Source organism: Antennarius striatus, chromosome 16 (assembly GCF_040054535.1).
Source record: "Antennarius striatus isolate MH-2024 chromosome 16, ASM4005453v1, whole genome shotgun sequence".
Lineage (NCBI taxonomy): Eukaryota > Metazoa > Chordata > Actinopteri > Lophiiformes > Antennariidae > Antennarius > Antennarius striatus.
The window spans coordinates 2,612,183-2,626,336 of record NC_090791.1 but is presented as its reverse complement, the minus strand read 5'-3'; the positions used below and the strand labels follow the sequence as shown (position 1 = coordinate 2,626,336).

The 14,154-nt window shown below is 45.9% G+C and overlaps 1 protein-coding gene across 2 annotated transcripts in view; it reads left to right on the top strand.

Annotated features, from left to right (window-relative positions):
- asic2 (acid-sensing (proton-gated) ion channel 2) overlaps positions 1-14,154 on the top strand; it is a 191,802-nt gene that overhangs the window by 172,087 nt on the left and 5,561 nt on the right. For both annotated transcript variants that reach the window (XM_068337186.1, XM_068337185.1), the window contains exons 2-5: positions 1,332-1,482; positions 6,294-6,421; positions 10,144-10,294; positions 10,509-10,565. In XM_068337186.1, the coding sequence (XP_068193287.1) occupies positions 1,332-1,482; positions 6,294-6,421; positions 10,144-10,294; positions 10,509-10,565 (487 nt within the window). The remainder of the gene's footprint in view (positions 1-1,331; positions 1,483-6,293; positions 6,422-10,143; positions 10,295-10,508; positions 10,566-14,154) is intronic.

Here is a 14,154-nt window from a genome sequence, read left to right as displayed (position 1 = left end):
ACTCGGAAATTTTACCCAGTTGTGGATAATCAGTAACCGGAGCGGCGGAGATGAGTGAGTCTTCAGTAGACTGCAGTCGTTTAACAGTAATCCAGTTCTGTTCCACTGCAGTGCCTCGTAATCTCCATTAAAATAGAATAATAAGCATCACAATCAATGGCCTGAACGAGTCTTTTGTGTTGCAGCGCTGCAGGATGGAAAACAACAACACATTTATGCGACGCGTTTGCGTAAACTTGGCTCGACCAACGCTACCCGACCTTCACGTTTCTTTGGCACTGCTTCATCATTTCTCAGGATATAAAAAGCTCCGCGGTGACTTTTTGTTACCGGCCTCCTTGCTGTCTCTTCATCATTTGCCACGTTGTGTTTGGATATGCAGATTAAGTGGGAGGAGTCCCAAGCAATGTGCATGATAGACGGCTTCACGGCAGCTTTGCAAACTTGGCTAAAGTTACTTCAACTGTGAGAAACTAGGAGAACTTGTTCCTTGGCAGAGGATGGATTCTGCTGCACAGCTTGAGATAACAGGATGAGTCTTACTCCTTCAGAAAGGGATTTTTTCTTTTAGATGTCTTTTACACTCAGGCTAACTTGTGATCACAGTGTGAAGAACGTCTGGCCGCTAGAACTGTGTTCCAGTTCTAGCGTGTGCTATACGGATTTATTTGTGCAGATTAGTTTCTATTTCTAATCTAACCTTCTGATACAGATTGAATAAAAACCTTAATGCAAATGGGGTCAAAACGTCGCTTAAGGCGGTTATCGGACATGCAAACGGAAAAATATAGCGATCTAAGCTAGCAGTTAGGGGCCGTATCCAGGCTTATGTAGCATGCTTAGCTGTAGCAGAGAAAAACATATAGAATCTTTTTAATAACATACATAACTAGTATTATATGAAACATCAGCATGTTGAGCACTTGTATTACACACACACACACACACACACATATTTCTTAGATAAGCTGTGCTTTGTGGTTTCGGGTCAAGCCGTTGTTGATAACAGTTGAAGTGGAGCTTCTCAGACATTCAGAACTGGAGCTTTGTTGATTTCAGGGCTAATGATGAATCAGCATTGTCTGCTTTTGAGATTACATAGAAAATTGGAGGAGAGTTTGACCCGCTGCTTGTTTCGTGGCCTGGTTCTGAAGAAAGGAGCTCTGGACGACACAAAGGCTGACGAAGGAACATTATCTGAGAATGAAGGAGAACTTTGTCGTAAAGATGAAAAATGAAGCTGTTATTGCTAGGCCGATCACATAAATGTCATGTATATAACCATTTACATGCGTAATGATTAATGAGTTGTCGCTCGTCTGTCCTCTCAGGTGTTCACCAGGTACGGAAAGTGCTACATGTTCAACGCTGCCGAGGAAGGAAAGACGCTCCGCACCACCATGAAGGGCGGGACCGGGAACGGCCTGGAGATCATGCTGGACATTCAGCAGGACGAGTACCTTCCGGTGTGGGGGGACACAGGTAGGCCTTCCTCACCCGACCTGAGTGGGTTGTCGTACATCATCATCCGTCATCAGCTCTCGTTAAGCAGAACCACAAATTGGATCCTCTGCGTCATCGCCATGCTGCCGGTCTCTCGCTCCCCATCCTGACCTCCTCTTGGCTGTTCTTCTGCTTGTCCTGGCGCCAATTCTCCAGCATGTAGAGCTCCGTCTCGCAGTAGGGTCCGGTTTCCGGCGACCTTGTTTATCCCTGTGTGGGTTAATTAGTACTGATGTGCTGAGTCAGCCTCAGCAGGGAGCGCTAGGCCTCCTCAAACGAGTCAGATCCCGATGCTGATATGATGGACAGACTGCGCAGGGACTCGTTCTTCATATCCGCCCAGCAATTACCTTCCTTCCCCAACTCCGTCTTCCTCTCTCGTCCGATTTCTAGAGGTGAGCGTTCCGTCTCCAAGGGTGGGCGAAGGGGGTTTTATTAGCACACCACTCAATTCAGGGAGCTGGAGGGCTGCCATGATCCTCCTCTTCACCTGATTGATGAACCCTAAAAAAAAACCCAGCATGTTTCATGGTGTGAAAAATGAGCAAGACAAACAAAAGTTTAAGTGGTGGGAGAGAAGCGATGGCCCGTTGCCTGGATACTTGTTCACGGCGCTGCTGACCAGACGGCTTGTTTATGGAAATAATGGATGGATTCTGTCCCGAAATTCTCGGTCCGGGTGGGACGTTGCCCCAAAAAAATACATTTAATTAGGAGGAGAGGGAGAAACCTCCGGAGGAGCTGCTGGGATGGGCAGATGGGTAAGTCATTGTCACAAATTACCATGACAACATTTCTGCAGATTATGTACCAACTTTTAGAAGGACCTGTTTGACTTTCCTACAAGAGTCACGTCTGTTCTGAAGCACTCATTTATTTACACGCCACATTTCTTTTATAGCGCAGCTATAAATGTCTGAATCATGACGGAAACAAGCGCTCCAACACATCACGAGATGCAAAAATCGTCCTCTTTCTGTTCTCGATATTATATGGAATTGATGGTCGAGTGCCCGGAGCTCACCCTCGATGTCTTTACCAGATTCCTTGATTGAGTGATGCAGGAAGTGAAGAATAATCGAGTTGTTGTTGCGTCGAGGTTTCTGTTCTCTTTGTATTTTGTCACCAGTCTGAGTTATACCTCCTTCAGTTTTTATGTTTTCCGTCAGTGTGTCATCCATCATCTCGGATGTTGGCTTCTGTTGTGTGTTTGTGTGGCGAGCCGACATTTAAAGCCAGACAAACACTCCCATGTGGCGCTACAATCTCCCGCGTCTTGGTTCTGTCTGCTGTTATTTAATCAAAGCGATGGTGAAAGGCAGGAGGATGTTTGTTCAGTCAGGTGTTGAGCAGAAGGTCCTTGATCCCTGTGTGCTTGCCGCTCATGGCGCGTCCCATTGCGGTGTTTTTGTCAGCATGATATTCCCCCCATGTGAGCGTTGAAACCCCGTGGAAGCTGTTTCCAGCGCTGCGGAAGGGTTCTGTCATTTTTAACGACATATGCCTATAAAAAAAAAAAGAAAAAAGCAACAAGAAGCAGGACAAAGGACAAATTCAGATTGGTGCAAACTAAAAGAATTAGCTTTAGAAGTAAGATTTGGTGCAAACTGTACCAATGCAGCTTCTGAGGTTGGCAGGACATGACAGGTTTTGTGTTACAGCCTGGGTTTTTTTGAGTTGCCAGACGCTGGTATTGAGAAAATGAGTACAGAAGCTCAAAAAAATCGAGAAATACTAAAAGGCCTTCATTTCCATGACAACTGGAGAACTGGTGGCAGAGCCAGACAACCAGGAGAATCGGGGGAGCCAACATGTTAGCGTTAAGTAATTATTTATGCTAGGTATGTGTCATTAGTTTATCAGTTTTATGTATTAACTTACTGGCTGCTGTTGACGTCTATAGACGTCGATTACGTTTATCAACAGGGAGGGCTGGGCAGACCTCATCAGTGAAAAGTCGGGCTTCTAATCATTGAATTTAGCGTCATGACGACTGATCCAGTTACAGAACAGAGGGGAAGTCGCGAGCAAAAACTCTCTTGCGATCGGTCAAGAACATAAAGAAAACGCAATAAATGTCCGGACATCGGGAAACGTCAAAGGAGCACTGGCAGTGAATGAGTTAACATATAATAAAGGGGTGCCACACCCATTTCACCATCGCTAGTCTTGTGCACTCTTACTCGTTTGGATAGTGGTTGCAAACAGGCTGTAAGTACATTAGCCCCACTTCCTGGTGGTCATACTGCATTGCTACCGGATGCTACCGAAAGCAGCAAAAACAGTATTTTTCAGTTTCTGGTAGTCTTCCTGATTAATCCATCTCGTGTAAAGACACGTTTACCAATAACGATGGCGGTGATGAAACGGATTCTAACAACTAATCTACAGAAACGTCTTTGATTCTACCTGAAGTCCTGCTCTGATGGAATCAGCGTCGTTAGCCGTGATAGTCGTCATCTCGATTGATAGTACAGAAGTAATTGGTGCACAAACAATCACGGTGGTTTCCTCTGATCTCGCAAAAACACTTTCCATGTGATTCTCCAGGCGTGATGCCCGTGTTCAAAGATTAATCAGATTTATGGTGATCATGCCAGACAAAATTCCACCTACAACTTTACTTGTTTTATATTTTAATATTCTGAGCACCTTCTGTCTTGTCCAGTGGGCTTCAGTTTTAGGAAAGCGTTCAGCAAAGGATCAATAGAAACTCGTTTTCACAGGATGACACCTAATCCCTAATAGATCCGTTGGCAGTCTGAAAGTTTGGAATAGACTGGGGAATTATTGGCCCCAGACAGATGGACGGCACCAACCCTGATGGCAGCATGATACAACATGAAAGAATGAGCAACCGTAGATGAATCCATTTGGCTCCCTCTGAAGGGTCTGTTCAGGTGCAACTCTCACCTGCAGTATCTAAAAGTATTTCTCCATCTCTGTATAGTGTTTGCAAAGCAACTTTCGTTATGTTTGTTTTAGTCGTCAAGAACTTAAAGCAATAAAGTCTTCATCACAAGTGTAATCGCCAGTTGCTAGTGGCTGTACTCTTTTCTCTGGTTGTCTGTTCCTACAGTTACAACTAACATTAGCTCGGTTATCCGTAGAGTTTGTAAACCTACAGCTGACTGGATTGTGCCAAGAATGCAACTTCAGATCACAGGGGAGTCATTGCCATCCTCAGTTGTTGTTGTTGGCTGCACACCAAATTGAGACCGGACAGCATCCGACTCTTGAGGATAGTCTATAGAGTTCCGAGGTTATGTGAGGTAAAGTCTGGTTTAATCATATCCTTCTTTCTACGTCGTGGTGCGGCTCTTTTTTAGTACTTTTTCAGTATCGGTTCCGAGCGAGTTAAGATAGGGTTTAAAGGTCGAATGAAAACTCTTGCTCATAGAGAATCTACAGGGCAATCTTTAGTCTGCGCTAAAGGATTCCCCGGGAGTTTTGCATCAGGCAGCTTTCAGCCTTTTCCGACACAAAGTTTGTTTCATTGCTGTTAAAACAGTTTGTACTATGGGTTTGTCCCATTGCTTTTGTGTTTGTATTGTGTTTAGATGATTCTTCAGTGGTTTGGTGACGCATTGTGAAGATATTGTCTGCAATGGAATTAAACTTTAAACCTAAGTGACTCCCTGCAGTGAAAACAAGGCTGTAAAGTCACTGAACCCAATTTTTAAAAGTTTATCTTTGTTTGGAGGGTTTGACCTGCTTAGCCAAAGGAGTGGGTTTATGCTAATTCGTGGGGAGTTTTAGCCTAAATGCATTCAGTTGTGTCAAAATAAGGGCAAAATAGCAATTTATGGACAAAAAGATGTGGTCCAACAATAACTATTCCCTGACATCAATGGTGCTCTTGGTAGTAAAGCCTGCAGATGAGCTGGAAAGCCTCGCAGTAGCTTTTAATTGTTTTTTAGTTTATATTGCGGTGCTGCAGTTTCTTCCCCCGTGTTACTCTGTTAGTTATAGACACAGAAATGTAATAGCTTCTTAATGGTACAGCAAACACATTAAAAACGGGAAAATCAAAGAGCCGGAGAGAGACGAGGAAGACACTCCTCAGTAGTTTAGACACGGTACAAGACCTTCATTACCCGGGACAGGATGTTATCATTTACAGAACAGAGAAATTATCCAACTTGCAAACACGTCATTGTTTTCGACACTCTCTTTTACCCTCACATCACACACACACACACACACACACACACACACACACACACACACACACACACACACACACACAGCCAATAAAGTTTCTTTGATCCCTTCTCCCATTGCTTTGTGTGACAACATCTGAACTGCCACCAAATCAGTCACCAAGGATTGATCGATCGGTCCATCATCGCCAAGCGGTGCTGGGAGGAAGCCTTGATTGAAGGTCCTGGGACGTGCCGCTGATTGTGAGGACAGGAAGGTGGAACTTTATCGATTCCTGCAAAGACCACGTTCTCCTTTCCTATAAATGTTACAACTCTCTTTGTCCTCGCCCGGATGCGTATTGGCATGTACGTCTACCTTCGCCAAAGCAAACCTGAGTGTTAACTAAGACGATCTTAAAAACCTCTGTCTTCTGCAGAAGCAAACAAGAAATCCAGTTTTTTTTATATATATCTGCAGCATTCTGAGTGGGAACGTTTGTTTTTGGGCCTCTATTCCCTGAGCAGTTTGTCTGAACCAGTCAAAAGCCAAAGATGTGTTGTTGTTTTTTCCTTTCTGCACAATTGTGTTTGTTTATTGGCTGAATAACTCAGCTAAATGGCCTCTCCATCTGTCTTCCCTTCCAGAGGACACAGCCTTTGAGGCAGGTGTGCGGGTGCAGATCCACAGCCAGGCGGAGCCCCCCTTCGTTCACGAGCTGGGTTTCGGCGTGGCTCCCGGCTTCCAGACTTTTGTAGCCACCCAGGAGCAGAGGGTAGGTGTCCCCGACAGCTGCTTTTTTATTGCTTCTCGTCCTCACGGTGTTTCTTATATCGAGTAATCTTTAAGTTCAGCTTATCGTAGAGATAAAGGAGGGCGTGCGGAGACTGAACCTCCCTGTGTTCTGGTTCTTTCACAGGGTTGTCCTATCATGTAGGTGATAAGAGTCAGCGTTTCTTCCCAAATCCTCGTTTTAACCCCGCCCCATGCTTTTTGAGACACTCCCCTGAACACGGTTAGGAGGGGTAGTAGTTGAAACCTGCATCTAGGAAATGGGATGCTGCTCATCCTGCCAGAACCGATCGGTGGATCAGTTCTGGTTCAGATAATTATCACAGACATTTCTATGACAATCGAGTCTCTCGCTCCCAACAGCAGATTTCCTTCCCACTGGGAATTGGATCAGATTCCTCTGGCGTCTCCTTGGAAACATGTAAGTGCTATCAACTTGTGAAAGATATGACCTCATTTACATGACAGAAGAGGAAAACTGAAGAAGATGGCGTCACAGCCGTCTAACTCCACATCGACATCAATCAGACATTCCTACAAAACTGAAGAAACGGGAAGCTTCTCCATGCAGTGACATGTAATAGAGTGGTAGGGCCAAGGGGGCTGGGATTGGGACCATAGACCCACCCCTTTATTCTGATTGGCTGCTACATGCCCAACCCTTTGTCCAAGTTTCATCCATTGGATATTTGGTGGCGAAATCCTGACATTCATTAGATATATAGATACTCTTCTCAGCATCAGTTTGAACTCTGTCAATTTGACCTTAGTCGCCCTCTCTCTCTCTCTCTCTCTCTCTCTCTCTCTCTCTCTCTCTTTCTCTCTCTCCTCTCTCTCTCTCTCTCTCTCTCTCTCTCTCTCTCTCTCTCTCTCTCTCTTCTCTCTCTGTCTCTCTCTCTCTCTCTCTCTCCAGGTAAAATCACTTTTAACCTGATGTTTTTATTGCTGTATGCTCAAGGACCTCTGGTGGTTGGGCTAACATCCAGGCTTTTGGAAACCCGTTTTATTGAGCCTGTTTTATGCCACCATTGACTGCCAGCTCATCCGTTTAAAAGACTGGTGGGGATGGAATCAGTCACTTATGTAACGATCACATAAGCGCTGAGCGGTGCTTTGTTTTTTAAATTCGGGGTCCGGTACTCTGAGGGTCCCGTTCTGTCGAGTCAGGGTTACGGGACGCCTGGAGCACCAAAGCCTGGGTTACAGTTAGAAGAAAAATCTTTACTGGCATTTATTCATCAACGCTTTGACTCACCCTTCTCTTCCTTACAGTTTCATTTCTGTCAGCGGAATTATGCATTGTGGGAAAATAGAGTTTATTTCCAGCCACCATACTAAAAGCAGCCCATAGGAAAGGCCTGGCTGACGTCCTCCCATTCATTTCATTCTCATGGACAGCAGCACCTACACATCCACACCCCATAATTTAACTGCATTCTCTTCACAGCCCAGATGCCCACTTAGCTTACAGCTCACTGCAATTATGTCCCAAAATATGCAGACGCCATAAAAGCAACGACATTGTGATTGGAATCAGCCTCGTTAAATCCACATTTAAAGTTCATCTGAAACAGGAAGTTAGTCCAGATCGGATCAAAGATGTTCCTGGGAAGAACCGCTTCCTCGTGACCATTCCCTGCTTTCATCGCCCGTCCTCTGACTTCATCCATTCTCAATTCTTTTCAAATCTATTTTTCTGCCTCAAAGTTTAGCTTCTTAAAAGGCACCATCGGGCTCAGCGGTGGGAAATGAGCCGATGGATTCCTGATTAAATGAATTCATTTCACTTTAATTTTTTTTTTTTTTAAAGTCTCCAAAAACATCAGTGAATGTTCTCTTCTTTTTTTGCAAACCCCAACCGTCACCGGGTGTTGATTTATTGGCTGCTTGGAGGCGGCAAAGACGGCACTGATATCATTACCTTTGAGAGCGATATGGAGAATTTACTCATCCTGCAGATGGAGGAACATTTGTATTTATTTAATGCCGTTTCTCACCACCTGGTAAATGTGTCTGGATGTTGATCTGCTAAATATTTGCCAGCTAGGAGTCTTTCCTGCTGCGTCCAAAACTTTACTGGAGGTCCCCAGGAACAGTTTGGACTCTATGGATTCGTCTTTTCCAGAGAAAGATCCAAAAGTCTTTGCTTAGAAACTGTTCTTCTTAAAAGTTCTTAATTTCTCACCTAAACGATAGGCAGGAAGGCCTGCCTGGAGACAGATGGGCCTCCTGGGTAATGAGCCGCCGGGGTTGTGTGACTGGCGGGGCAACGACCGGCCTCCCTCCGCCAGACTGTCACAAGCCGGCGCGGCGGGATACTCGGCAAATTTAGTCCCCGCTAATTAATGCAAGACTGCATGTAGACGTCAAGAAGAAGAAGGGCCTCCAGCTGGGAGATGTTTCCACCTGTCGTTCCAAAGTTCATCTTCTGCACAAACCCAGGAGGGTGTGTGTGTGTGTGTGGGGGGGGGGGGGTTCTCTCTAACATGTCCATAAACGTTCCTCTGGAAAATCCACGGTCTCGAGTCTGATGACAAAAATATCCGGTGATTAGCGGAGTTTTACCGCGGATAGCCATCAGTCTGCCTCCTTCCACAAAGGATTTAAATGAACTAATGCCGGATAATAATGCTGGTCCCGGATTAAAGCTGCTCAATCAAGGGAGCTCCAGGCAATTTTAAATTTAAGCCTCCCAGACTCCCAGAAATTGCCCCTCTCTCTGCGTCTGACCGCAGATAAAAGGGAACGGCGGGTCCCTGAGTTGAGAGTCGTTCCCTTTCAGCTCACGGCCGTTTTTATTCCGATTTAGTTCCTCTGCTGCCGAAACAGGAAGAAGTCAAGCGTGGAGGGCCTCTTTGGACACGCATGACTGTGTGCGCTAATTTATGTGGAGCCAACCAGCCCTCCGCTGATACTCGTCAGCTAACTGGACCAGCGCTAACTCCCACTCATCCCGCCTCGTATCCGACTTATTTGACCACGTCCACCTCTGACCCCGACCCAACCGACACATCGCTTAGCGGGAGAACTTTCATTAATGATATCCAGAGCGGGTCAAGCCCCCCCAGCTCATATTTGATAGAACATAATCGGGTCAGAAGGTCCCGGCACGGCGTTGTGATATCGAGTACTTAGGATTATCTGACTATAAAGATATAATCAGATCCGGGATTAGCCACAGGTGACTGTAATTAGGTCATAAAAGGAGATTATCTGAGATCTGAAGGAGACTTTAAAGGTTAAGGATTGAGGAGAGCCTCTCTTAAATCACTTCATAAATTAAACGGCGTCTGGGTGTCAGCTTTCATTGACTGGGAGCTGCTGGACGGTGAATTGTTACTTGGATTGAGTTCGAATTTTATCGGTAAAGCGATGGCGTGTGAAGACATCAAGCGTCCAACTCCCAGGAAGCAAAGAGGCGACATTGGGGGTAAACTTTCAAACTCCATCCGAACCGCGTCCAGATTCCACCTGGCAGGGGAAACAACTTTGCTCAAACAGCAGGTGGCGGCTGATGGATAGCGACGGCCCAGTCGGAGCAGGCAGCTCGTGTCGCCTGGCAGATGGGTTCATTCTGACGTCACCGGTTCCTCGTCTGCTGCCCCGGTCGTCGGAGCCGCGTGAACATTTTGCTCTGCTGGCGTTTGCATGAGGAGCTTCTGCATCTACCTGCATCTAGGAGCTAACGCTAACTCTCCCCTGCAGCTGACCTACCTGCCTCCCCCGTGGGGAGAGTGCGAGTCAAAGGCGCTGGAGTCGGGCTTCTTCCAGGTGTACAGCGTGACCGCCTGCAGGATCGACTGCGAGACGCGCTACATCGTGGAAAACTGCAACTGCAGGATGGTCCACATGCCCGGTAAGAGAACACAGCGTCTTCACGTCGACCAGGCAGCATAAAACAAAAGCTTTAGATGAAACCGCATCCGGGGGGCCTTTAATCGATTAGGTCGAGTCATCAATAAATTCTGTTCTCGCTTTAAAGAACCCTGGGATGGCGTTCAGCTTCCTGATTCATTCGGTGTTTTATAGTCTCCTCCGCTGACTGAATTTCCACTTCAAACTGTCCCCAGGTGACGCCTCTTACTGCACACCTGAGCAGTACAAAGACTGTGCTGAGCCCGCCCTCGGTGAGTCCACACACACACACACACACACACACACACACACACACACACACACACACACACACACACACACACACACACAGACAGACCTTGTTTTCTTATTTCCATAACATTATATCCCTTGTTGATGCAAAATGGGAGAGTTTTGAATCTCCCGATCGACCAGAGAGCGGCGGCAACATTTCTCGAGATGCAGAAAAGAAACTGAGTTGCGGGATAGGATCCTCCTCCTCCATGTCTGGTATTGGAGTTGTGCTCGCCTCAGTATCGGGGGGGAAAGCCAGGTGAACGTTCATAACGTTCTCCGACTCGGATAACGCCACTCAGAGTCATTTTACTTTTGATTTGACCTATTTTATTTTATTTTGGTGACGATGCGGAAGCTGCGGGTACAGATTTGGGCGAAATGGTCCTGCGGATAAAAAAAACCCAACAGAGCTTCGTGTTGGAGAAGTTGAAGTGTCACTCCTTGACTTTTTTGATTCATCAGGAGGACAGGAGCGATCTTAATATTTCCTCTTGCTCATCGAGTCTCCAACACGGACGCAGACAGACTGTTTGAGTTCAATTTAATGGATGGATGGTTGGAGAGATAATGGCTCATATTTCCTGTTCTGGGCTAAATTATACAGCCAGTTAAGAGGTTTTTGGCAGCCCTCATGCAGCCATCAAATCCAAGATTTGAAATTAACTTTGTCAGTTTTATTAACTGTTGGCTGGCGCAGATGTTTTAAGGCACTGCTCTTATTTCCTGTGTCTTTTTATACGAATCTGCCTTAACGGCTTCTACCCTTGAGAGAGACTCATGAAAAAATAACACCGTTTCCTCGGAGCGGTGATAAGTTCTGCAGAGTAAAGAGACGGTTTCTAACCTGTATTAGATTATCATACTAGAGGCAATATCACTATGCATTTAAATATCGCATTAAAAAGCACCTCCAATACAGTCACCAAAGACTTTCCATCCATGAAAAGGAGAAGAGTCATAAGTCATAAAGATCCGGGGTCAAACTGACCGACTGTCGGCTCCAATCGCCTCTGAACTGGTAAGAAGGTTAAATCTGAGATGATGCAGGCGGAAACTGTGACGCTTTGACTCCCAACCCCCCCGCCACCACCAATCCGACAAGTTTCCGATGGCGTTGGAGGTCATTAGAGCGAAGGAAGTCGTAAACAGGAGACAAACGCTCCGTCTTCTTTTCCAATAATGCACATCTAACAAAGCCATTACGCCGCAGACCTTCTGTTCCCGCCGAACGGCGCTCAGCGTGAATCATTGAACATAAACACAGTTATTGCACAGTGGCAGTCTCATGTCGGCTAATGAGACAAGGAGAAATAATGTTGTAATTTACCTGGCTGTGGTTCCGCTCCTCAGAGTGTGTGTGTGTGTGTGTGTGTTTGTGATGCTAAATAAATGGAGGACACGGGATAATTCCAGCGTGATACGGCCCGATCCTGAGCGACGCATCCGTCTCACGCTGCTGGGATGGTTACCCGAGTCGTAAATCAAACTAAAAGTAACTAGAAGCCGTTCGCACAACGGATACCTCTGCCGTCGCTAACCAGCTCCACCGACCACCCAGGGGTGTGATGAAGACCGTGATGTCAGAATGACAAATCAGACGTTTTAGATTCCGTCAAACAAACGAGTTAATTATCCTCTGACCTTTCCTCGTATCTCTCTCTCATCAAAATGGTTCTTTTTTACATTTCAAACAAGCTTTTGCGCTTTGGAAAACTAATTTAATTTATCTCCAGCGTAATAAAACTCAGTTCTTTCAAACATTTTGAAGCTCAGAGTTGAGCCCCTGAAGGTTGAGGTGGTTCAACCCTCTGGTTCTTTACCCGTGGAGGTTTTCTTGATGCGTCCACAAGGGAGGAGACCGGAGCAGGATAACAAGAGTATATAATTAATCCGGACTGGGAATGGGGTGTTCCAGGAAGGAAAAGGTTGACCTGAGCCCGTGAAGTTCTCTCATGGGAATCAAACATTCCTACTTAATAAATTTAAGTTGAAGAGTTTAAGTTGTTCAGGATCGATATCCTGACTCACAGTCAGAGAAAAGATGAGTCCTGTTTGACCCGATCTGCCACCCGATCCCTTGACCAGTGGGAGTTGAGCGATAGAGGCATCAGAAAAACCTTCTGTCCTCCCACTCCGGTCTCCCACTGAGGATGATTATCCGTGGAAAGTCAGAAAGCCACCAAACAAGCAAAAGCTCAGGACAGCAAAACTTTCAGAAAACCAGCGTTAGCGCTGCAGGCTAAACCACAACAACACGATCGATCGCACAAACCAGAAACCACAAGGTTGTGTTGGGTGCAACGTGGACCTCGAAAGGTTTTAATTGGTTAATTTTCATAACAGTAGCATTTCGGCTCGAATCACCACATGAAAATTAATTCTCTTTCTCTCCACTCGATGCTAATTTGTCACACCCGGCAGGAGATTTCACAAAGGGAAGTTTGATCGGGTATTTCCTGTCTGCATAAGACGGCACAGGAAATATATTTTCAACAAGAGACATCTGTTGTCTGGGGAACCTGCTTATCTCTCCGCCCGCGTCGGACAAACCAGACGGCGTTTTAATTACGCTACCAGACAGGAAACACCCTCAATATCAACGTCCGTTGCTTGGAAGAGTCGTCCTGCCAAAGCTTTGTTAAATAATTAGTCATATCAGTCGTCTTTATTCTAAGAAATTCTTCTTTTTCAGCAGGTGGTGATAATGGCCAGTTTAATATTTATTTTAGAGTGATCGTGAGGAAATGCATTATGATAATTTAAGGCTTAAAGGATTCAATCATTGGAATGGACGAGGTCATGCTCCCTGAGCATCCAATAACTTCTCATTTGAATAAAAATAAGCGTCCGCTGAGAAGCCGAACTTATTTCCTCCTGCAATTACTTGACTCTGTGGCTTCTTGGACCATCATGCACCGCGGGGGTTGATGCCTGATGGCTTTGCCTCTCCTTTTCACTATTTGCTCAACTTCCTGGAGGTTTCTGAGTCTTTTCTGAGGAAAGAGAAATAATCTCCATTGAGAGATAACTGAGATCGATTTAACTTTGCAACTCCAGAATTTCCCTCTGCAGTCAAAGCGAGTGATTTGCGAGGGAGCTGCTGGAGAAGTTTCTGACGGATCTGTATCTGAAAAGCTGGTGTCGCTTCACATTACCGTCATTGTAGGGAGTTGGTGTAATGTAGGAGGCAACGGGTTTAACACAAAACCATCCAGTGGGTTTTATGTCGTTCTTTCTTTCCCTGATCCGAGCTGCCGGTCCAGAGACGTGGTGTTTCTGCATCAGGACGTTTCCTGTGTCGGGGGGGTAAAAGCTGTTTCTCGTATCTTCGAGGCGTCTTTGTGTTCGGCGCTAACGGGTTTCTCCTCTTGTGTGACTCGGGACATGTGTGGAGTCTTGATAAAGTGCCGAGTCAATGCAGCGGGAACGCCGGAGCCGGTTCTGTGAAGCCATTCGATTGAGGTCTGAGGAAATTGATGTTGGGCTTGTGTTCCTCAGATTAGTCGGTTTTGTTGCTTGGTTTACAGCGACGGAGCTTCATGCTAGCTGATGCTTAGACCGACC